The sequence below is a fragment of the Sciurus vulgaris genome (genome assembly GCF_902686455.1).
Source record: "Sciurus vulgaris genome assembly, chromosome: 2".
Classification (NCBI taxonomy): Eukaryota; Metazoa; Chordata; class Mammalia; order Rodentia; family Sciuridae; genus Sciurus; species Sciurus vulgaris.
In genome coordinates, this window is record NC_136462.1 from 71218416 (window position 1) to 71244944 (window position 26529).

The 26529-nt window shown below is 36.3% G+C and overlaps 1 protein-coding gene across 1 annotated transcript; it reads right to left on the bottom strand.

Annotated features, from left to right (window-relative positions):
• Positions 1-13286: 13286 nt before the first annotated feature.
• On the bottom strand, positions 13287-26318 carry LOC306655288 (sperm motility kinase 2A-like; the record flags this gene model as incomplete). The annotated part of the gene is given in 4 exon segments (XM_079129673.1): positions 13287-13486; positions 25192-25722; positions 25725-25922; positions 25925-26318. Coding segments are annotated over 4 exon segments (1323 nt in total).
• Between the last annotated feature and the right edge of the window lie 211 nt (positions 26319-26529).

Sequence of the window (26529 nt, forward strand, 5' to 3'; positions counted from 1 at the left end):
TTATTGTCTAGGTATACCACATTTTGTTTATTCATTCATCTATCACAGGACATCTTTGTTCCTTCCAGGTTCTGACAAATAAGAATAAAGCTGCCATCAATACTCATCTCAAGTTTTTGTATGGATATAAATGTTCAACTTCTAGGGTAAATTCAAAGGAGGGCAGTTTTTGGATTATATGGTAAGAACATGTTTAGTTTCATAATAAACTGCCAAACTGTCTTCCAAGGTAGTTGTACCATTTTGCATTTCTACCAGTGATGAATGAGAGCTCCTGTTGCTCCACAGCCTCGCTAGCAGTTGGTGCTATCACTGTTCTGGACTTTGGCAATTCTCATAGATGTGTAGTGGTTTCTCATTGTTTCAGTTTTCATTTCCCTGATGACATGAGATGTGGAGCTTCTTCTCTTGAGTATTTGCTGTGTTTGTATCTTCTTTTATGAGTGTCTGTTAAGCTCTTTGACCCATTTAAAAACTGGTTATTTGTTTTCTTATTAAATTTTAAGAATTCTTTGTACATTTTGGCCAATAGTGATTTATTATATATGTCTTTTGCAAAAATTTTCTTCTATTCGTGACTTTATTTTCTTGGCAGTGCTTTTGTGTTTTATAGAACAGTTTTTAATTTAATAAATTAGTTTAGTAATTTATTCTCTTAAGTGGCTTGCTATACCCAAGATCATATAGGTTTTCTCCTATGTTATAGGAGTTTTATAGTTTTGCATTTTACATTTAGGTCTATAATCTTTGGGTTAAAATTCACAAAGGATGTACAGTTTGTATCTAGACTCATCTTTTACTTATGTGGATGTCCACTTATTCCAGCACCATTTGTTGAAAAGACTGTCTTTTCTTTATTGGGTTTCCTTGATTGACTGCATTTATGTGGGTTTATTTCAGAGCTCTTTATTCTGTTGCATTGATCTACTTGTCTACTTCTTCACCTATGCCATGCTATCTTAATAATGAGTCTTGAAGTTGCATAGTGGCAGCTCTCTATGTTCTTTTCCTTTAATTTTATGTTGGCTATTCTGGGTCTTTTGCCTTTTCACAATCTTCAAAATCATTTTATATGTATCCACAAAATAAATTCATGGTATTTTTTGGGGGTGGGGTACTGGGGATTGAAGTCAACCACTGAACCACAACTCCAGCCTTATTTTGTATTTTATTTAAAGATAGTGTCTCACTGAGTTGCTTAACAACTTGCTTTTGCTGATCTGGCTTTGAACTCTCAATCTTCCTGCCTCAGCCTCCTGAGCCATTGGGATCACAGGTGTGCTCCACTGCACCTGGCTAAATTCATGGGATTTTGATTGGGATTACTCTGCATCTATAAAGTTGGGAAGAATTGACATCCTGACAATATGGAGTCTTCTTAACCACAAACATGGACAAGCTCTCCATTTATTTAGTTCTTTGATTTCATTTATCTAAGTTTTATAGATTTTCTCATATATGTAGTGTATGTATATATATATATATATTATGTGTATATTTTGTTAGATTTATGCCTAGGTATTTCATTGTTTGGTGCTCATGAAAATGGTATTGTGTTTATTTCAAAATCCACTTGTTCATTGCTAGTATATAGGAAAGTTATTGACTTTTGCATAGTATCTTTGTATTCTGCAATCTTGCCATGATTGCTTATTAGTTTTAGGTGTTTTCCTTTTTTTTTTCTTTATTTCCTACATCCATGATCATGTCATCTGAGATTAAGTACAGTTTTATTTCCTTCTTCCCTATTGGTATACATTTATTATACATTTAGTTTCTTAGCACGGAACTTCCAATATGATGCTGAAAAGTAGTAGTGAGAAGGGATATCCATGCCCAGAACCTGATTTTAGTAGGAATGCTTTGAATTTCTCACCATTAAGTATGATGCTAACTGTAGGTTCTTTTGTAGATATTCATTATCAAGTTGAGGAAGTTTCTTTGTATTGCTAGTTTAGTGAACTTTTTATCATTCATAGGTGCTAGATTTTATTAATACTTGTTTTTTGCACATGTTGATATGGTCATGTGATTTTTTTTAGCATGTTGATGTGATAAATTACATTAATTATTTTGTGTGTTGGACCAGACTCGTATATACAGGATTAATTCTACTTGATTTTGTTGTATAATTCTTTTTATGTATTGTTGGGTTCAATTAGCTAATATTTTGTTGGATATTTCTCTATGTGTATTTATAAGGGACAGTAGTCTATAGTTTTCTTTTCTTGTAGTGTTTATGTCTGGTTTTGGATTACATTAATGCTGTCCCTTACAGAGTTAGGAAATAGTTCTTCTGTTTCTATTTTCTAAAGGAGATTATAGAGAATTAGTATAAGTTATTCCTTAAATGTTTGGTAGAATTTACCAGTGAACCCACTTGGGTTAGATACTTTCTGTTTTGAAAGATTATTAATTATTGATTTAATTTATTTATTAAATAAAGTCTATTCAGATTGTTTATTTCTTCCTGTGTGTATTTTGGTAGTCTATGTCATTTAAAGAATTGGTTGATTTAATCTGGGATATCAAATATGTGAGCATAGAACTGTTCATAGTATTTTTAAAATTATCTGTTTATTGTTCATGGGCTCTGTAGTGATGTCCCCTTTTTCATTTCTGTTACTAGAAATTTTTGTCCTCTTTTTCTTAATCTAGATAGAGGCTAATTGATTTTATTCATCTTTTGAAAGGAACAGTCTTAGTTTTGTTGATTTTTCTGTATTGATTTTCTATTATTTAATAATAACGAGTAATTAATTTTTTCCTGTTTAATTTTGACTTAATTTTGATTTCTTATTTTTAATCTACTTGGCAGATTTTATTTATTATTATTTTTAATTTTTTACAGACTGCATTTTGATTCATTGTACACAAATGGGGTACATCATTTTGTTTCTATGGTTGTGTTTCTATGGTTGTGCTCAATGTACATTCATACCATTTGTGTAATCATACATGTACATAGGTTCATGTATATGTACATAGGTCTGTCTGGTTCCACCATTTTTCATACCCACTCCCTCTCATTTTCCTCTATGTAATCTAAAGTTCCTCCATTCTTCTCTCACCCCCCCACACTCATTATATATTATCATCTACTTATCAGGGATAAGTATTCAACCTTTGGTTTTTTGGATTGGCTTATTTCACTTAGCATGATATTCTCCAATTCCATCCATTTCTCTGCGAATGCCACAATATTCTTCTTTATGGCTGAATAATATTTTTCCTAGTTTTCCAAGGTAAAACTTTATTGATTTTTAAATCTGTCTTTTCTAACTTATATACTCAATGTTATAAATATCCCACTAAGCACAGCTTTCATTACAACACAACTTTTTATTGTGTTTTCATTTTCACTTAGTTCAGAATATTACAATTTTTTTGAGATTTCTTCCTTGACACATGCCATTTAGAAATATGTTGCTTAATCTCTCTCTGTGGTTTGGGGATTTTTCAGTTATCTTTCTGTTATTGCCTTTTAGTTTAACTTTGTTGTGGTCTGAAGGGAGATTTTGTAGGATAACTCTTCTTTTAAATTTGTTAAAGTGTGTTTTATGTCCCAGAATATAGTCTATCATGGTGAACCCAAAAAGAGTATATATTCTGCTGTTGTTGGATAAAGTAATTTATAATTGTCAATTAAATCTAACTGCTGGTATTGTTGAGTTTAACTATGTCTTTACTTATTTTCTGCCTGGTGGATCTGTTCTTTTTCCTTTTTGGTACCAGGAATTGAACCCAGGGGCACTTAAACACTGAGCTACATCCCCAGTCTTTTTATTTTTTATTTTGAGAAAGGTTCTCATTGAGTTGCTTAGGGTCTTGCTAAGTTGCTGAGGATGTCCTTAAACTTGCGAACCTCCTGCCTCAGCCTCCTGAGTTGCTGGGATTATAGGTGTGCACTACTGCACTGGGCATGATCTGTCCATTTGTGATATAGCAATGTTGAAGTCACCAACTATAATAGTGGATTCATCTATTTCTCCTTGAAGTTCTATCAGTTTTTGCCTCAGGTAGTTTATTGTTCTTTTGTTAGGTCATACACATTAAGGATTGTTATGTGTTCTTAGCAAATGGACCTCTTTATCATTACGTAGTGCTCCTCTTTATCCTTGACCTTTTTTGCTTTAAAATCTGCTTTGTCTGAAATTAGTATCATTACCCTTGCTTTAAAAAGTGCAAGGTATATTTTTTCTCCATAATTAACTTCTAGTCAATATGTTCCTATATTTCAAGGGGATGTCTTATAGGCCATATATAGTTGAGTATTGTTTTTGATCCACTCTGACAATTTCTGTCATTTAATTACTACATTTAGACCATTTGTATTCAAAGTGATTATTGATACAGATTAATATCTACCATATTAATTATTATTTTCTACTTTTTTGCCCTTGTTTTTTTTTTTTTAATTGTGGTTTCTGCATTTTTCCTGCCTTTTGTGGTTTTAATTGAGCAAACTGTATGAGTCCATTTTCTCTTCTTTCTTAGCATATCTTCTTTTACATTTTGTTTTTGGTAGTTGCCCATTTTCAAATAATATGATACCCTTTCATAGGTAGTGTGAACACTTTAATAATAGCAAAATAATCCTAATATCTTCTTCCTGTTCCTTGTATCATTGCTGTTATTCATTTCACTTATATATAAGCATGCATGAACATGCAAATATATACATATATTTGCAATTTAGTACATTGTTGCTATTATTATTTTGATCAAGCTGTTATCTGTTAATCAGTCAAGAATAAGAAATGTAAAAGTTTTTATTTTATCTTCATTTAGTCTGTCTTTGATGCTTTTCCTTTCTATATGTAGATTTGAGTGTCTGACCCATAGCATTTTCTTCTCTCCAAAAAATTTATTTTAAGATTTCTTGCATGGCAGGTCTACTAGCAGCAAGTTCTCTCAACTTTCATTTGTTTGGGAAAGGCTTTATTTATCCTCCGCTTTCAATGTATATTTTTCAGGTAGAAAGGCAGTGTTTTTTTTCTCTTAACACTTCTGAGCACTTCACTCTCCTCTTGCTTGCACAGTTTCTGAGGAGAAGTCAGATGTAATGCTTATTATTTTGCTACAGGTAAGGTTACCCCCTTCCCCTATTTTTTTCTTCATGATTTAAAAAAAAATTTAATTTTCTGTAGTTTGATAATGACATACCTATGTGTATTTTGGGGGCATTTATTCTACTTGGTATTCTCTGAGCTTCCTGGTTCTGTGGTTTGATGTCTGACATTAATTTAGGATAATTTCCTATGTTTTTTCAAATATTTTTCTTTTCTATTATTTTTCTATTTCTTCTTCTTCTTCTTCTAGTATTCCAATACACCATTTTATAACTTTTATAGTTGTCCCACAGTCCTGGGTATTCCGTTTTTTTTTTTTTTTTTTTTTTTGTCTTTATTCTCTTTACTTTTCAGTATTGGAATTTGCTATTTATATATGCACAAACTCATAGGTTCTTTCCTCAGCCTTGCCATGTCTACTACTAAGCCCATCAAAGACTTTTTTCTTCTGTTAAAGTGTTTTTTGTTTTTTTTTTAATCTCTAGCATTTCTTTTCTTTTCCCCCTTAGGATTTGCATCTCTCTGATTACATTCCCCATCTGCTCTTGCATGCTATCTATTTCTTCCTTTAGAAACCTTAATCATTGTGTCATCCTTGGAGAAAAGGAAGACAGTAAAACACCATGCCCCTGAAATGCCTCTCCCCAATTCCAAGAACCTACCCAAGTTAGGGAACAATGAGAGCAAGTCTGGGCTGGAATGTCCAGATAAATATTATCTTGAAGGACACTGGTTTTCTCTCATGTATTCTGGGAATTAAGGCAAATTAGTGACAGCTGTAGAATACTGCTTTCTTGCATGCATCCCAAGTTCCTTGAGCTCCTAAAAAGTCATACAATGACTTTTAATGATGTCACTGTTTCTGTAACCTCATCTATATTACCCCTCTCCCTGTGGTAACTGCTGCAGAGCATAGCAATGTGGAGAGGGATTAGTGCTTATTCAGCTGGCTGCCACTGGACAAAGCATTTCAAGGGATGGAGGCACTACTTTCTGGAGAAGAATGGAGGCACCATGAGAAACAGAAGTGCTTCTTGTCTAGCCTACAGCCATAGGACATTTTGGCAAAGAATTTAAGATACTGGGAAAAATGGAGATGATATTTTTCAGCCTGTTGACAAGGAACTCTGGCAAAGAACTAGAGGCACTGTGCGAAAAAGAGTCTACTACTACTTGTCTAACCACTGTTGTTGGACCTTCTCCCCAAGCACTTTTCAATAATATGATGTCTCACATCCCATCTCTGGGTGTCTTTGGTCTCTTGGAAACCTACCCCACTGCTCTAGCACAACTAGGCTGTGTACACTAAAATCATAGCCTTAAATTTCCTGTCTGATAGTTCTAATACCATATCATGTCTGCTTTATAATTTTTTCCTGATATCTAGACATGATGTAAGGAATTACCATAAATAGGTTATGTGGCAGTGAGGTGTGGAGGGAGGAGAAGTCTGCCATAGTCCTACGGTTAGGTCTCAGTTTTTTATGAGAGTTTCTTAGGATTTTGTTTTCTCCCCTTAGGTGAGACAGTATGGTAGTGTGGGCCTTCTCCCACATGGGTATTTTTCTTTATTTAGGTTGGTCAGGCTCTGAAAGTACTCTAGGAGGTTATATGTTGATTAACCAATTTTTCCTTAGGGGAAACCTTGCTAAGAAGAAAGTGTACTCTGTCATATTACAAGATGGTTCCTTTTGGTTCCTTTTGGTTCCTTTTGGTTCCTTTTTCTCTCCTGCTGCCAGGAGCATGAGGGGATTTTTCTCCAATATTTACCAGAGTACTTGGTCAAATGTCAGGAAGTGAATCTCACAAAGTTGTGGAGACCCCCTTTATGACTGACTTTCCCTGGAGTTTAGTGCTTAGGCTTGTTCACACTGAGACTCAGCAGTTCACACATTACAGTCCAGCTTTCTCTATACTGGCACTGAGTCCTGCAGAGGTTTCTGCTGGTGAGTTTCTGTTCTGATAAGTCATAACTTCCCTGTATTTGTCTAATTTGGGGGCCACAGTAGTTCTGTTTCACCTCTCTTACGGATCATAAAAGAGTTGATTTCTTTCAGCCTGCTCAACTTTTTACTCATTAGAACGAAGTGGTGACTTCCAAGCTTCTTAGATGAGGAACTGGAAAATGGAAACTTGAATCAAGTATGTTTTTTCCATAAAATGTTCTTAGGGGAGTCTTCAAAAAAACCTCCAATAAATATTGCTTTTCTAGACTCCTAGGATTACCTATAAAATTTGGGGTCCTTAAGTTATTCTTAGAAACTTTCCACATTACTTCCATCCAATTGTTTTTACAGTTGAAATTTTTACAAATATATGAACCAGTTGCTATAGAGCTGAGAGTTCTGGAGTTTATGTTCCTAAAATCAAAATTGAAGTTTTCTAAAATTTCTTTTTCTTGTCTAGGCTTTGTGAAGTTTCACAAAGACTCTCTACTTAGAATGGTACCAGAACTTATAATCAACCATGAGTGTTTTCCTGTTCTGAGGTATGTTTAATTTTAAGAAGTATTGATCAACAAATACATGAAAAAATGTTCAATATCTTAGCAATTACAGAAATGCAAATCAAAGATTTCATCTCACTCCAGTCAGAATGGCAATTATCAAGAATAAAAGCAACAATAAATGTTGGCTATGATGTGGGGAAAAGGCACACTCATACATTGCTGTTGGGACTGCAAAATGGTGCAAACACTCTGGAAAGCAGTATGGAGAGTCCTCAGAAAACTTGTAATGGAATCACCATTTGACCCAGCTATCCCACTTCTCAGTTTATACCCAAAGGACTTAAAATCAGCATATTACAGTGATGCAGCCACATCAGTGTTTATAGCAGCTCAACTCACAATAGCTAAACTATGGAACTAACTTAGGTGCCCTTCAACAAATGAGTGGATAAAAAATGTGATATATATATCTCTAGCATGTATATATATCACATGCTGGAATATTACTCAGCCTTAAAGAAGAATGAAATAATTATGGCATTTGCCAATAAATGGATGGAGTTGGAGAATATCATGCTAAGCAAAACAAGCCATTCCCCCAAACTAAAGACTGAATGTTTTTTTCTGATATGTGGATGCTAATTCACAGTGAGGAGGTGGCTAGGGAAGAATAGAGTTATTTTAGATTAGGTAGAGAGGAGTGAAGGGAGAGGAGGGGTAATGGGGGTAGGAAGAATAGTAAAATGAATCAGACATTATTATCCTATGTACATATATAACTATAAGACTGGTGGGATTTTACATCATGTAGAACCAGAAGAATGAGGAATTATACTCCATTATATATGATATGTCAAAGTGCATTCTACTGTCATGTGTAACTAATTAAAACAAATACAAAAAATTAAAAGGAAAGAGGTAATTGAACTTTGGGCGCTATTGGGTTACCAGCAAGGAAGGGAATTAGGTCAGGAAGAAAGAGACAGGACATTCAGGAGCATAAACAAGGAACAAATAGTTGAAAGGAGGTCATTTGTTTCCAATTGAGATTTAAGGTATCTGAGAGGGCTAATTTTAAATTAAAAAAATTAATGTGCCTGAGCCAAGAGATCTTTTAATAGAGCAATTTTGAATTCTGAATTCCTTTGGCATATTTCTTCATACCAATAAAAACATGTAGACCATTTGCACTTTGGTTTTTTTGTTCTGTGATGTCCTTCAAATGAACAATTTTGTTCATATAAAGCTAAAAAGTGACTACTGTAAATTCTATCATGTGAAATTATGCTACCTTGGGAAGATAAGTAGAAGAACCTGAGATGTAGCAAAAAGATACAGGAGAAAGAGGAATACAGCCCAGAATAGATGAAGACAGACTTACCCATGAATAGCCTATGCACAGTCAGAATTGCTTGTTAAGCACTTTGTGAATTGAATCTCCAGTTTAATAACCATTCCATCTCCAACTATAAACCCAGCTTATGTAGTTGCTTGTGGATGGAGAGGTTTAGAGAGGAAGTCCTTCCCAGGACCAGAATCTCAGGGACAACTCAAGACAAGAAATTTTTATGATGCTTTGATAATCGACTGAGGGTAGAATTTGTCTGAAGGATACTAGTCTAAAAAGAAACCTTCTGAAATTATTCATATTCAGACTAAATCAATGAATGGTCTTATCATGGACCCAGTGAAATTTCTGTTACAGACATACATGCACACAAATAGGAGCAGAAGGTTAAAAGTTTGCAAGTTTTCTCAGATAATCAAAGCAATCTTAAGAAAGTGTTCCATATTCTAGGAGTCAATACAAACTCATCATTTAGGGTGATGAAAAGAAAAGAAAAGAAAAGAAAAGAAAACAAGCCAGATGTGGTGGCTCACTCTTGTAATCTCAGTGACTTTGGATACTGAAGCAGGAGTTGAAGCTCAACTCCAATATGAACTTACCTCCATTGTCTGAGGAAGAGCATCAAGGCCTTTGAAGAACTTCTCCTGTACAGAAGCTTCAGCCACTGTGTTTGGCAGAACTTGATTATAATTGGTGGAAATTCCAAGACTGTAGAATACTGACTCCCTGAAAATACCACTGAAATATTCTGTTGATAAAACAAAGTCAAGGTTATTGTTATGGCAGTGTGACAGATCACAACTTTTGACAGTCTTAGTAACATCTCTGAGAACGGAGAGTATCAGCAGCATATTTAGGAAGTTCTGAGGATTTAAGATAGATCTTATGTTTGATTAGGATTGGGTAAAATCTGTGATATGATCCCTTTGAAGGGGAGAGTTTTGAGAGAAATATTGAAGAATCAACCTTTCATTCAAGGAGCTCACTTAAGCTATCCATTATCTTGATAAAAGGAAACTCCTCTAAAGAAGTTAAATCAAGTGGTTTAGCGGTCAGATAGAATTCTCAGAAATTTCTGAAGCAATAGTTTTTGCAATTTCATGTTCCTGGGAAAGAACTTCCTACAATAGTAAATTTATGTTAATTCAGGCAGTTGAATAGTAACTTTGGGTTGTAGACAGTAAGTTGTGGAAATGGTTTCAGTTGTCAATACTTCCCCCCCAATCTCATGTATTTTTTTTTTTTTTCCTGTTGAAACTTTGGAAATTTAGGTTCAGGAGCCATATGAAATGTTGCATCAGTTTGCAAAGTTCTTTCTGTTTGCGGTGACACTTTTTCGTTTAGTTGACTTAGAATTTGCTTTATTCTGTTGTCAGTTGGGATTTATTTTGTAAAATGAAATTAAAATGCCAACAGAGAATTTAAAGTGCATAATGGCCTCTAAAAAAGAGAACATTTAGGCACAATCAACATAACTTTTTCCATTTTAAGTCATGGTCAAAATTGGAAAGAAAAATTTAAAAGTATGATTTCTTTTTTTTTCCCTCCCAGCAGGCATTATTAAATATAGAAAGCTTAAAATTTCAGAACAGTCTATGTTACCATGATTTAAATAAAATATTCTGTTAAGATCATTTAAAAAATAGAAATCTGGGGTAATGTTAGTGCTATATTTTCATTGTACACTTTTTGAAATATTCTCTTGCCACATTCAAAATCAGTGAAAAAATTGAAAAGCAGACTTATTTTTTGCTTCCAGATGATTTGTTGAAAATAACATCTTTTGATTTTAAAAGCAAAGAAATTCTTATTATAACACTTTAGAAAATTTAGAAAAGTACAAATAAGAAAGGAAAATTTATAAAAAACAATACTACTTTCTAGAGATAAACTTAGTAGCTTAAAACAACAGCACACATTTATTGTCTCATAGGGTGTGTAGGTTAGAATTCTCCACTTCAGGGTCTCACCAGGTGGCCAGGGGAGTGTTGGCTGGGTTGTGTTCTCATCTGGAGACTCCTCGAGGGAAAAATCTGCTTTTGAGTTCCCTCGGGTTGGCTGGCAGGATTGACTTCTTTGCAGCTATGTGGCTGGGAGTCCTTGTTCCTTATTGGCCATTGGCTGAAGTCTCCCTGCAGGCCCTTAGAGGGTTCTCCTGCCCACAGTTCTTTCACACATGGCACTTGAATTTTTAAAGCCTGCAGGATAGTCTTTCTCTAGATGACTCATGTGGAGTCTGAAAATAATGTAACATAATCACGGGAGTGGCACTGCGTCCATCACCTTTGCTGTGTTCTATTGGTTGGAGGCAAGTCATGAGTTCTGCCTTCATTCAAAGGTAGGGGATTATACAAGGGCACCACTTATTATTGGTCAATTTAGGGTATCCACCACAGCACCTTTCTTTTCACGGGAGTGTATCCGTCCGTGCTTTCTCTATCATGGCATACAAACAGTATATTACAAATATGGTGTAAAATAATTTTTAAATTTTGTCAATATTCTTTAAGGATTTAAATATATGTATTTATAGTATAAATATATGCATATATACATGTATATATGTAGTACATATAGTACCATAATTTTCAATAGAGGATAATTCCTAATACAATATACCAACTAATAGTAGTAAAATTTATAGTAGAAAAACACTGTATCAAACAAAGCCAAATCCTCAGTAAGAGGAGATTGCTTATATACTTTAAATTCTAAATCTTTTCTTACTATGGATTAAGATTATTTCTAAGTTTTAACTATTATAAATCTTTTATAGAAATCTTCATGAATTTTTCAAAAAACTCTTCAGGATAAATCTGTATCAATGAAATTACTAGGTCAAACAGAAAGACATAAAGCCTTTGAATTTATAATCCCAAAGTAACTACTGGGATGGGAATACCAATTTAAACCCCTCCCACCCTTCAATATTTTACCAATTTGATAAGTAGAAAATAGTATCTAGTTTTAATTTTCATTTTTCTCCCTATAAGTGAGAAAGATATTTTCTATATGATTTTTTTCTCTATTTACATTTATTCTTCAAAGATTACCTGTTTATTTGCTATTTTTCTGCTGGGTTGCAGTTATTTTTAATAAAGAGAATATATTAGTTGAAGTGAGAAGCATTAAAGATTGGTTTGCTCACTTTTGGCAAATGATAAATGCTTTAAAATCAGCTTTTACATATATAGATGATAAATAAATGCTAGCACCTTATAACATTGCCCACTGAAACACTAAAAAGTACAAGAGTTCAAAACATATTGTAAGGAAAATTCATCAAGAATCTGCTCTGTTATCTTGGAGGTACCAGACATACCATATGCTGTGTCTAGGAGTTGCTATGGCAACTAATTTTAAAATTTAAGAACAGGGTAAATTGTTGCTTAAAATCTCCATAACTTAGTGAGTCAATTAAGATCTTGTCAGAGCACTGCATTCTTTTTGATACCTGATAATGCTTTATTTCTTGTAGTTCTATAGCATGTAAAGTCTCTGGGTCAGAGAAGAATGGGTTTAATTCTGTCTGTTTAAGATCCTGGAGAAGAAGCTGCTCATTTGGTATTTTTTATAATTAGTCAATGAATCATTGAAAGGAAGACAAAAAGAATAGCCTCACTGAAGATGGTCATATTTAAGGATTTAAGTGTAAAGTTGAGAGAAATTTTTAGCTCAGATCTTGAATAATAAGAAAATTCAAGGAAAGAGACTTAATCTTTTGAAGTTAGCAGGACTGGGATTAGAACCTTAGTTCCTAGCCTCCCATTTCATCATTACAATGTTGTATTTTCATAATTAAGTAAAATGTAAACATAAAATTTTATTTTATTTTTTGAACTGTGTCTTGCTGTGTTTCACAGACTGGCCTTGAACTCCTGGGTTCAAGTGATCTTCCTGCTTCAGCCTCTCAGCTGGGATTACAGGTGAAAACCACAGTGCACTAGTTATATCTTAGAAAATTAAATTATATTGTTTTCAAATTAGTACATTAACCCACCATGAATACCCCCAAAATAAGCTTACGATTTTATAATCAAATGATAAGTTTCTGCCCTTTTCATACTTGCCCAACAATTTATCAGATTTTGATATTACCTACTGATTTATTAAAATGAAAATGAAGGTTCTAACTACTTTTATACTCTCTTCTGTCTTCTTTCCTTCTTCCTTATACTCTCAAAATAGAAATATAACACTGTTCAGCTAATTTAATAATCAAATTTATGAAATCAAAGCTTTATAAAATATTGTTGACTGGGCAAACAAGTAGATTTCTTTCTCAGGGAATTTTGTTTTCCCTGGAGTCAATAACTGTCTTTTAAAAAATTTTTGTGTACTCATTACTATCTCTCTTTTGGTCATACACATCAGATTTTTAAGAAACCGTCAAATGAGTTCTAAACACTCTGACAATTTAAGCTCCTGCCTGGTCCATCCCTCCTGAAGCCATCCTTCCCTGACTGCAGACTGGACTCGATAACTGCTCTCCAGGCTGCTGCGTGGCTGCCAACCTTCGTCCTTCCGTTGTTCTTATGTGCTGAAGTTCTTGCTTTCTGTAATCCATGTTTTCCTCTTTTCCCCTCGTGTTGCTGAAGTGTGTCTTCTTGTAGCTTCCTAGAAAACAGTGTATGGGAAATAACAATCTTTAAATTCTTGCATGTTTAAAATGGCTTTAGTTTAACCTTTTATCTGTTTGATAGATTGACAATTACAGGTTGAAAGTAATTTTCTCTTAAACGTTGAAGGTATCATTGCACCATTTTTTAGTATTCATATGCTTCTGGACAGCATTCTCTTCATCCTGGTGTTTTGAAGTTTGTCAGCGATCAACCTTTGTGTAGCTCTTTCTTTATTTCTTTTACAGGTTCTATATTTTTAGAGGTTTATATTTTTTGGTTCTAAGAATGTTTCTTGTGTTATATCTTTGAGATTTTTTTCCTGTTGACTTCCTCTGTTTTTTTTTCTGAAATATTTTCTGGGTGGTATGTCCAGATTAATTTTCCTACCCTACTATTAAAATTAAAATAAATTTGGCTAATTTCTGAGGAATCCTTCTCTGAATACACTCTGATTTCTTCCTTTTCATAGCCTCCTATTCTTATTGCACAGATGTACAATCTTATTTTATTTTTTAAAAGATACTTATTATAGTTTTGGAGAATTTCTTTTGTTTGACTGTATGTTGTATACATTATCTTTTCTCATATACCTTTTCCAAATATGCTCTTTGAAAATAAAAATTATAGAATAGATCTGAGTTTATCTATTCTTATTTAGTAATATTAGAGAAAAATACTTTATTGAAATATGTTCAAGAAACTTCTATATAAAGAAAGTTATGGGGTTTTATTTTTTTATTTCCCACAATACATACATACAAATAAAACTTTTACAGTGCTTGGAAGATTCTACACACTTTGGCAGGGGCCTTATAGAGATAGAAAAACTACTGCATCAGAAATTGTTTATTAACTTTTTATTAACTGGCAAATGGCACTTTCTGTCCATTGTGTTGTCTCTTTTATCTTCATTCTCTAGGTCTGTTTCTGAACTTCTGAGTTTAACGTCTGTAACTGTTTCTTCTCCTATCATCTCATTTGCAAAGGTAATTCACTGGCTAACCTTTCTTTTTAACATATTATAAAATATCTAATGAATAGATTAGGGAAAACTAGTTATAAATCTCCATATAATTGAATTTGAAAAGAAATATTTCTTACGGGATTCATACTAAAACATTGTTTAAATATTTTAACATATAAGAATGTCTGCCTCTAGTAAGTTTGGGGAATGAGCACTTTACTTTGGCTTACATTACACAAAAAGGGGAAAGCACTCTTATCTATATTTCAAAGTTTATTCTTTTTGGCTTAGTGAAATTTTGAACAAAAAAGATATTTTAAAATAATATGTTTCTATACTGGTAACTAAAGAAAGAACAGAGTACTGATGGATATCACTTCCATATTTTTCCCTAGTATTTGGACTTAACAGCTTGAACCCTGTCTTTAAAAGGATTAAATTTAGCAACAAATAGTTTTAAACTGGCTAATTTAGTCCTTTATTCTTAATTTTTAGACTTTCTAGAAAGTAGAGACCATTTTATCCTTTCTTTCATTAATTGTTTTGGTAGGGGTATAAGGTAGTCAACTCTTTGTTATGTGACCAAAATATCCAACAAGAACAACGTAGAGAAGGAAAATTTTATTTTGGACTTAAGGTTTTAGAGGTTTCATCCATGGTTGGCCAACTCCGTTACTCAGAGCCTAGGTGAGCTAGTACAGCCACGCCCCACCAGCCCTGAGTTACCACCCAACATGATAGTCCTTTTAAAATAAGATGGGATGATTAGGTTACAGTTCTCATAATCCAATTATTTACTTCTAAATATGCCTGAATTAACACAGAAGGTTTCAGAAGACAACTCATAGCCAAACCATAACATTCCAAACTTTTTGGCCCCCCCAAAATTTTATGTCCTTATGCTATAAAAATAGGTGTAATTCATCACTAAGAGTCATCATAGTCATAATAGTTTCAGCATTGCCCTAAAGTCCAAGTCCAAAGTCTCATTTAAGACTTGGAGTAAACTCTGGGCTGTGAAACCCCTGTAATGATAAAAAGCAAGATAAATATATCTAATGTATATGGCACAGAGTAAACATTCCCATGTTAAAAGGGAGAAATAGGGGCATAGATAGAAGATAGATAGAAGGGATTGGAAACAAAGCAAGACCAAAATCTAGCTAGGCAGATATTAGATCCTTAGTTACATGTCCAGTATTTGGGGCACAAGGTGGGGAGATGTTTTCTCCAAAGGATTTATGCAGCCCTGTCTCTTTGGCCTTCTTGGTTGTAGTCATGTGACTGCACTTAGACTAGTTTTGTCAGTAGCTTTTCTCAGCAGATGACCTTCCTTACTGGTATCTCTTGTCCCTGGGATCTCCATTTTAGCTTTGGTGTTACCTTTATAGCTCTATACATCACCATATCAGGGGAAACCTGTAGAATTCTGACTCTCTTATACTTTGCTTGTCCTCCCAGGCCTTTATTTGAAATCTTGGTGGAAGCTTCCACAAATCCCTAACTCCAGCATCTTGAATTTTGCAGAACTAGCACCATGTGGACAAAGCCAAGGTCTGCCTCCAGCTTGAGCAATATCCAGGCATTCTTGGATCCTGGCTGCAATGGTCTCTTAGTGGGTGACTAGGCATGGTGAACAAAGTCCTGGAGAAACAGCTTTTTAGGGACCGCTGTATAAGCAGGGTGCCCCCACATTCTCTTAAAGGATTTTTTACTTTTATACCCAAGAACCTTTGATAGATATGGTCTTGCTCATTCCTGACATGTTCTCAAAGAATGTTTTCTATTATCTTTGTGCAAAGTACTTAGCATCTTTTTCGTAACTACAATCTCTTTAACAACCACATCTTTGGGGCCTCAATTTTACAGGCACATTTTTGGCCAGATTGCAAGTTTAAAAAATCCTGTTGTTCTGCTTTTTGTTCTTTATTTTTATAGTGAATCTGACTAAAGGCTAATAGTAATATTCATGTTACTGCCTGAATGCTGTGTAGTCTTGAAATTGTTTGCTCCCAGATTTATTAGTCCGTTATCTTTAAATTTAGCCTCACATAAAGCCTCAGGACATGGGCAAAATGTAAACAAGTTATTTGCCAGAACATAACATAAATAATCTCTAGTCTAATTTTTAATAGAATCATTATTACCCTCTAAAACCTTATGGGCACAATCCTTATAGTCTGCATTTCTATAGGCATTCTGGTCTTCTGAGCTCCCACAAGAATTGCCCATTAAGTGTTTTATAACATTTTAAGACTTTTTCCAGCTTCCATTTCCAAACTTTTTCAGACTCTTCCCACAAACTAGCTCCAAAACTCTGAATCATATTGTCAGATTAATCAGTAATGACCCCCACTCCTGGTACCAATTCTTGTTTTAATCACTTTTTTTGACACTGTGGCCCAAATACCTGATGATAGCAACTTAGATAAGAAAAAGTGGTTTTTTTTTGACCTTATGATTTTAGAGGTTTAGTTCATGCTTGGCCTACTCTGGGCCCAAGGGGAGGCAGAATATTATGGTAGAAGGCTATGGCAGAGGAGTACTGTTTTTCTGTGGCAGCCAGGAAGCAGAGAGAGAGAGAGCAAGAGAGAGAGAGAGAGAGAGAGAGAGAGAGAGAGAGAGAGAGAGAGAGAGAGAGAGAGAGAGACTGGGTGTGCTGGGTGTGTATGTGTGGGAGAGGCTCTTCAGGGAAGATAAACCTTTTCAGGGCACAGCCCCAGTGCCTGAACTCCTCCAGGCATGCCCTACCAGCCCAAAGTAACCACCCAGCACAGCAGTAGGATGGACCAATTATGTTACAGCTCACATAATCTAATCATCTTATTTCTGAATACTTCTATGTGAACATGAGCTTTTGGAGGACATGTGATATACAAACCATAACAGGCTTAAATTTCTTCCTTTGTAGATATGTATGTTAAAAGGTTTGCTCTTATTTTGAACTCTATTTAAAAACTGAACCCAGTTGTCCTTACCATTTTTCTTTGGTCTGATCAATGCAAAAGATGCATCTTCTTCAACTGTAGCTGATCTTTATGGTCTCCTACTACTTCTCACTTTTCCTAGGCAATGCCCTTCATGCTTTTCTATTAAACATTTCCCACATAGAATTTCTGAACCATTTGGTCCTACTGAATGGATGAAAAGCAATGGAGGAGGGAAAAATGGGAAGTTAAATGGCTGAAACTGGCTACAGTAGAGACTAAAGGTAGGTGAGTGTGTAATTAGGACTTATCTCAATCCTCAGAGACACTGTGGACCTTTTGGTCCTAGGAAAATCTAGAACAGAGCATATTTACATCAGGATCAGAGTATATTTGCTTTTCTGAACAAGGAATCTTAGGCTATCAACTATTCATAGTGTAGTTAGTTGGGTTATTTTAAGCAAATGTTTTCACCTTCTCTATGCACTCTGTACTTGTCATTTGTCAAATGGGGGTAATGTCTACCTGAGCACACTGTTTTGAAGATTGCAATTAGCTAATGGATTTGAAAGTGCTGTACCAAGTTAAAAATGTTCTACAAAGGCAAGGCATTTAACATATTCTTCAAGGGCTCTGTGTTGTTATAATGGGTGGGAGGGGAGTCTTGGGTACCTTGCTAGGCTAAGATCAGTGGCAATTTCCCACAGAGACCACAGGATATGGTTGGTTGGGTAATATTAAATTCCACAAGCCTCAATCTGAGACCTGGGAATGCTAACACTAAAGTTTCTTTCTTCATTTTGTTTTCTCTATGTTTCAGAGCATCTTCAGATATAGTTCTTGTTTTTGCAAAAAGGAAGGGGGGAAAGGAATGTCATTTAGTTAAGAATAAAATGTTATCCTTCATCCTGAACCATACGTTTCCAAAGTTTGACTAAAACAGGTTACTATATAACCAGAGCTTACAAGGTCACTGAGATATAATCAGAGCTTACAAGATGACTGAGGAACCAGGGCTCTTTTATTTCCCAGCTTTACCTTCCTCAACACTGGCTTCTTGGGCTAATGTCAAAGAAAACCAGAGGTGGATGGTCGTTAAAGAGGTAAAAGTATGTTTAAGTCAGAAACTGTAGCAACATGGAAAAAAAGACCTTGATATAGAATGGGCTCAATTGTGAATTCAATGAGGAAAATTAAACATTTATAGCCAGGGAGTAGGGTTGGGGAATTGGTGGATGGTCAATTACTGAGAGTGAGAGCAATTCTTCTAAACTGATCTAATAGAATTTTAGCTAAAGGCAGACCTGGTGATCAGGGAAAGAGGAAGATTTGGTCCAATATCAGAGGTGATTGGATATTAAAAGGGAGAGTTCTGGATAAACTAATTTATCAGTATATTTACTAAAAGTGGACTCCAAAAAGGATTTATAAGAAGCCCAAGATTTTTTTCTAGTTGAGTAGAAGGTTCAGAGGAATCTAACTAAAGTTTTATCAAGGAAAGAATCTCTGTTACAGATCCCTATTATGTTTACATGAGGGCTATAGCAATTCCAAGCTTTCTATTCAGACTGAGTAACCTCCAGGAGAAAGTTAACTACTATTGCTTTCCTCAAATTATTATTATTATTTTTTAATGAATGAAAAACTTTTTCAGAAGCTCCAACTTGACTTCTCTATATGTCAATAGCTGCATTGGGTCATGTGCCCATTTCAAACCAATAACTGAAAAGAGAAATGATTTACTATGGTTGATTTAGACACATTATCTTGCTAAGTTAACTACAATCAGTTGATGACAAAATGTGACTAGAACCAAGGTGAATTGGAATGCACAGTCAGATTCTCAGGAACTGCAATTGACTGGGTAGGCAGAAGTCACTCCTGGTTATTTCACTGGCTTCAAAATAGTACTAAGAGCATTTTACATGATTGAGTTATTAGGTGTCATTTATTGAGTTATGTCATAATTTTATTAAGGTGGCCTTTGGGCTTCCTACTGGTTATGTGGTACAGTGGAGAGAAACCATGCTAAGGCATATTTTCTCTAACCTGGGGGTATTAGTGATTTCTTCTATTTGTCTCAGAAATTATAAAATGAGAATAGATAAAGAGGTAGTAGAACAGGAGAAAAGGAACAAGTGGCAAGATGCTAAAGTGCAGGACTTATGGAACCTTGTCCAGGAAAAAAAAAAGACTTTTTAAAGGCATTCCTTTCAAATAGTCATAGTAAGAAAGAAACTGTAACTGACTATGGCTAAAATATTGAAAGAGAATATTCTACCAAGTGATGAGAGTCTGTTAATGTATTATATGAGTCAGAATTCTTTAGAAAAACAGTACCAATAGGATATATATAGATGTGCTGAAAGAGATTTATGTGAGGTATTGGGTCACATAATTACAGAGGCTGAGAAATACCATGATCTTTTAGAGAACTAGTAAAACCTGTGGTGTCATTCTAGTCCCAGTCCAAAGGTGTGACCACCAGGACAGACAATGATGTGAGTCTCAGTCTGAGCCTGGAGGCTAAGAACAGGAGCAATGCAAATCTGAGAGCAAGAGAAGATGGAAGTTTCAGTTAAAAAAAAGAAAAGTGTGAATTCAGTCTTTCTCTGCCTTTTTGTTCCATTCATGCCCTTAGTGGATTGGAGAGTGCCCATCCACATTGGTGAGGGCAACCTTTTTTGCTTAGTCTATTGACTTAAATGCTAATCTCTTCTGAAAATGTCTTCATAGACATACCCATAAATAATATTTTACCAGATATCTGGACACCTAAAGATTAACAGTATAGATCTGAACAAACTAGTCTGTTTAAGTAATTAACCAGAAAAGTAACGGATAGTGATGGCATTTAAGTGCCACCATGGGTTACTTTCTAATGAAATGTTCTTAATTTTCTCTGTATTTATTTTCAATATTGATGAAATATATGGTTTTCTACACTGTTGCAGAACAAACAGAACAAAATTTGTAGTATATAATTTGTGTAGCTGAATTCAGGTAGTTCTTTTAGGGTTTTAAAAATAATTATTTAAAAATAGCTCTGAACTGGTCATGGTGGCACATGCCTGTAATCCATAGGTACTTAGGAGGCTGATGTAGGACGATTATTTACATCCAGGAGTTTGTTAGCTAGGGCAACACAGTGAAATCCCCATCTAAAAAAATTGCTTCATTGAGATATAATTTACATGACCATAAAATTATTCATTGTAAATGTATAATTCAATACTTTTTAGCAAAGAGAATTTTGGATAAATTTTACCATGACTCAATTCTAGAACATTTTTCTAACCTCAAAAGGTTTCTTTGTGCTTATTTTCAGTCAATCCCTATTATTCCTCAGTCCCTGATTGCCATTTATCTGCTCTCTCTACCTATAAATTTGCCTTTCCGTCTCGTAAAGAGAAGTACACAATTTGCAGTCATTCATGTTTGGCTTCTTTGACATAGTATACATTTTTTGAGTTCAAACTAGTTGTGGCGTGTATCAGAGGTTCCTTCATTTTATTGCCCAATAGTACTTCATTGTATAGATGTGTATAATATGTTTGAATTATCTAGTCACTAGTTAATGGCCACTTGTGTTGCTTACAATTTTTGGCTGTTATGAATAATTCTGCTATGAACATTTGTGTTCCAGTTGTTGTGTATGTTTTCATTTTGGGGGGCACTATACCTGGGAGTAGTATTACTGGGTCTTATGGTAATTTCAGGATTAACCTCTTAAGAAACTGCCAAACTGTTTCTCAAATGGCTATATCATTCAATATTTTTTTTACCAGCAATGTAGAAGGGTTCCAGTTTCTCAATATCCTTGCCAATATCTAGTATCTTCACTCTTTGATTAGTCATTTTAATGTATGGATATATTATTCCACTGTCATATTTCCCTAATGACTAATAACATTGATAATATGTTTGTTTTTTAGTCATATGTTTATTTTCTTTGCTGTAATGTTTACTCAAATATTGTGACCAAGTTTAATTGAATTGTTTTACTACTTATTGAGTTGTGGAGCTGTGGGTGTTCTTTGTATATTCTGGAAAAAACTCTTTTATTCAGGCATATGATCTCCTACTCTGTATGTTGTCATTTTGTTTCCAAACTTTTGAAAACTAATGTTTTTAATTTTGATGAAATTTAATTTACACTTTTTTCTTTTATGAATCATGCTTTTTTCCCCCCTTAAATATACTGGTTATTCTTTTTTTTTATTGTAAACAAATGGGATACATGTTGTTTCTCTGCTTGTACATGGAGTAAAGGCGTACCATTTGTGTAATCATAAATTTACATAGAGTAATGTTGTTTGATTCATTCTGTTATTTTTTCTCTTCCCCTCACCCCTCCCACCTCTCTTTTCCCTCTATACAGTCCTTCCTTCCTCCATTCTTGCCCCCCCCAACCCTAACTCTAACCCTATCACTAACCCCTCCCACACCCATTATGTGTCATTATCCATTTATCAGTGAGATCATTCATCCTTTGTTTTTTTGAGATTGGCTTATCTCACTTAGTGTGATGTTCTCCAATTTTATCCATATGCCTGGCATATTATGGCAAATGCCATAATTTTATCATTTTTTATGGCTGAGTAATATTCCATTATATATATATACATATATAATGTATATATATAATGTATATATACATATATACACACATATATATATACATATACACATATACATACATATATATATACATATACATGTATATATAATGTGTATAAACATATCACAGTTTCTTTATCCATTCATCAACTGAAGGGCATCTAGGTTGGTTCCACAATCTGGCTATGGTGAATTGAGCAGCTATGAACATTGATGTGGTTGTATCTCTGTAGTATGCTGATTTTAAGTCCTTTGGGTATAGGCCAAGGAGTGGGATAGCTGGGTCCAATGGTAGTTCCATTTCAAGTTTTCTAAGGAATCTTCACACTGCTTTCGAGTGGCTGCACTAATTTGCAGCCCCACCAGCAATGTATGAGTCTACCTTTTTCCCCACATCCTCGCCAACACCTGTTGTTGCTTGTATTTTTGATAATCACCATTCTAATTGGGGTGAGATGGAATCTTAGGGTAGTTTTGATTTGCATTTCTCTTATTACTAGAGATGTGGAACATTTTTTCATATGTTTGTTGATTGCTTGTACATCTTCTTCTGTGAAGTGTCTGTTCATTTCCTTAGCCCATTTGTTGATTGGGTTATTTGTATTCTTGGTGTAGAGTTTGTTGAGTTCTTTATAGATTCTGGAGATTAGTGCTCTATCTGAAGTATGATTGGCAAAGATATTCTCCCACTCTGTAGGCTCTTTCTTTGCATTGCTGATAGTTTCCTTTGCTGAGAGAAAGCTTTTTAGTTTGAATCTATCCCAGTGGTTAATTCTTGCTTTTATTTCTTGTGCTATGGGAGTCCTGTTAAGGAAGTCTGGTCCTAAGCCGACATGTTGAAGATCTGGACCTCCTTTTTTTTCTGTAATCTGCAGGGTCTCTGGTCTGATTCCGAGGTCCTTAATCCATTTTGAGTTTAGTTTTGCGCATGGTGAGAGATATGGGTTTAGTTTCATTCTGTTGCATATGGTTTTCCAGTTTTCCCAGCACCATTTGTTGAAGAGGCTATCTTTTCTCCACTGCATATTTTTGGCCCCTTTGTCTAGTATGAGAAAATTGTATTTATTTGGGTTTGTGTCCGTGTCCTCTATTCTGTACCATTGATCTACCTGTCTATTTTGGTACCAATACCATGCTGTCTTTGTTACTATTGCTTTGTAGTATAGTTGAAGTTCTGGTATTGCGATACCCCCAGCTTCATTTTTCCTGTGAAGGATTGCTTTAGCTATTCTGGGTTTCATATTTCCAGATGAATTTCATGAATAGCCCATCACATAGAGTGCCTGAATCATGCTTCTAATGTCACATCTAGAAATTGTTTTCTCTTTTTCCAGAAGATTTATGACTTTAGCCATTACAAATTACATCGATGATCTGATTTGAATGAATTTTTTCTTTTTTACTAGAGCATCATAGTTATACATAATAGTTGAGTTCAATTTAGCAAAACCATGCATGGAATTTTTTGCTCCATTTCTGTCTATAGTGCCCATCCCTTTTCTCTCATCTCCTTCCTCCCCCTATTCTCCTTCCTCTACTCTACTGATCTTCCTTTAAGTTTCGTTTTTAATTGGTGCTTCATAAAGGTGAATTTCTGGGGGTATATTTATATTTGCACATAGTGTAATTTTGTTAAATTCATTCCATGTATCCTCTTTCCCCAGGCCTCCTCCCTCCCTCTTGATCTCGTTTTTCTACTCCATTGATCTTCCTATATCTTTATGTTATTTGATCCCCCCTTTCCCTTATTTTGTTCTAGATATGCATATGTATTCAATCCCTTGATTTTCTGAGTCTGTCTTATTTCACTAATGATGTTCTTCATCCATTTACTGGCAAATGCCATAATTTCACTCTTCTCTATGGCTGAGTAAAATTCCATTGTGTGTGTGTGTGTGTGTGTGTGAGTGTTTGTGTGTGTATCTATATATCACAGTTTCCTTAACCACTTCATCTATTGACAGGTATCTGGGCTGGTTTCACAATTTGGCTATTGTGAATTGTGCTACTATAAACATTGATGTGGTTATACCATCATAGTATCCTGATTTGAATTCCTTTGGATAAATACCAAGAAGTGGAATAGCTCAGTCATATGGTGGTTCCATTCCTATTTTTTGTGGAATCTCCATACTGCTTCCCAGAATGACTGTACTAATTTGCAGTCCCACCAACAATGTGTGAATGTACCATTTCCTCCACATTCTTGCCAGCATTTATTATTTGTGCTAATGATAATTGCCATTCTGACTGGAGTGAGAAGAAATCTTAGTGTAGTTTTAATTTGAATTTCCCTGATTGCTAGAGATGTTGAACATTTTTTCAGATATTTGTTGCCCATCTGTGTTTCTCCTTTTGAGAAATGTCTGTTTATTTCTTTTGCCCATTTATCAATTGTTATATGATTTTTGATGCTAAGTTTTTGGAGTTTTTAAAAATATATTCTGGATATTAATCCTCTGTCAGAGGAGAAACTGGCAAAATTTTTTTTCCATTGCTGTAGGTGCTCTCTTTACACTTTTAATCATTTCCTTTGCTGTGCAGAAGCTAATTTGTGGCAGCTCACTTATTCCTGGTTTTATTCCTTGAACTCTAAGGATCTTGTGAAAGAGGCTGGTACTTGCACCAGTACGATGGGATGATGACTCCATGTTTTCTTCTAGCAAAGATTCTGGGCTAATTCCTCAGTTGTTGATCCATTATGATTTGACTTGTGCAGGGTGAGAGATAGGCATCTAGTTTCATTTGTTTACTTATGGATATCCAGTTTTCCTAGTACCATTTCTTAAAAAGGCTCTCATTTCTCCAACACATATTTGTAGTACCTTTGTCAAATATCAGAGGACTATAAGTATGTGGGTTTGCTTCTGTGCCTTCTGTTCTAGTCCATTGGTCTTCATATCTAGTTTGATGCCAAGACCATGCTGTTTTTGTTACTATAGCTCTGTAGTATAATTAGAGATCAGGTAATGTGATGCCTTCTTGCATCACTTCTGTTGCTCAGGATTGCTTTGGCTATTCTGGGTCTCTTACTCTTCCGAATTAATTTGAGGACTCTTTTCTTTTCCCTCCCTCTCTCCCACCCCTTCTCTTGTTCTGTAAAGAATGTCATTGGTCTTTTGATGGGGGTTTCATTGAATCTGTATATTGCTTTTGGTAGTGCGACCATTTTAACAATATTAATTTTGCCTATCCATGCCTTTCCCTGGGAGGACGAGCTGGGGCCTTGTGCTACCCATCTGCTGAGGATCCTCCAGGGCCTGGGCCTGGGGTGGTCGGGCCTGCGGGGCACAGGGTCTGGCCTGGAGACTGGGCTGGGAGGGGGTGTGTCCCCATGGAAGAAGCGCAGAGGAATCGCGGGCACACTGGCACTTGCGGTGCCCTTGTGCCCCGATGACTTGGCCGCCTCGGGCTGCTGCTGCTCACAGGGCTGGGGAAGGGCAGGCTCGCTGGCACACTTCTTGGGATGCATGCTGGGGGGATCCGAGGGGCCTGGGCGAGGCCCGACCACCCGAGGGCGCATAGCCCTCGCCTGGAGCTCACAGCCCGCCCCTTGGCTTCGCTGGTGCAGGAGGATAAGATAGGTCCCCATGGCCTCATCAAATTTCCGCTGGTCCAGGGACACCCAGGTGTTGTAGGGGTCAAAGCCCATGTCAAACATGATGGTCATGATGGCGGGGTCTGGGCGTGTGGGCAGTGGCTGGCCGCAAGGACCAGGCGGGGCTTCCCCATTACCTGCTCTAGAGTGGGCCTCTGGGCGGGGTCCACCGTCAGCATTTGCTGGATGAGGCTGCGGGCCTCCTGGGAGAGGTGCGCGGGGAGCTCATAGCTGGCGTGCACGATGAGCCTCTGCAGGCTCTTGGCCGTGCTCGCCTTAAACGGGCGTCTCCCTGTGAGCATGAGAAAGAGGGTGACCCCAGGCTCCACACGTCTGCCAGGGGACCCTCGTAGTCTTGCTTCAGGACGATTTCAGGGGCACTGTACGGCAGAGTGCCCCAGAAGCAGTTGAGCTTCTGCCCAGGCCGGACCCTGGCGCTCAAGCCAAAGTCTATGAGTTTGACCTTGCCGCCCCTGTTGTCCACCACGAAGTTCTCGGACTTGAGGTCGAGGTGCGCGATGCCCCGCTTGTGGCAGTGGCGCACCGCACACACCATCTGCCTGAAGGTCCTGCGGGCCTTCTCCTCCTTCAGCCCACCTGCCGCCGGGATGCAGCACCGGAGCGCTCCCTCACCTGCGTGCTCCATGACCACGTAGATGTTGCTCGGGGTCTCGATGACCTGGAACAGCTGGATCACATTCGGGTGCTCCAGGGCCATCAACCACTGCGGTTCCAGTAGGATGGGCTGGTTCCCCTCTGTCTTGGGCACGACTTTCACCACCACCTCTGCCCCAGTGAGGAGATGGCGGGCTAGAAGCACCTGGCTGAAGCCCCCCTGGCCAAGCTCCCTCACGACTTGGTAGTGGTCCGTGAGGGCCGCCTCGTAGCAGGAGCTGGGCCCCTGTGGCCCTACACTAGTCTGACTGCAC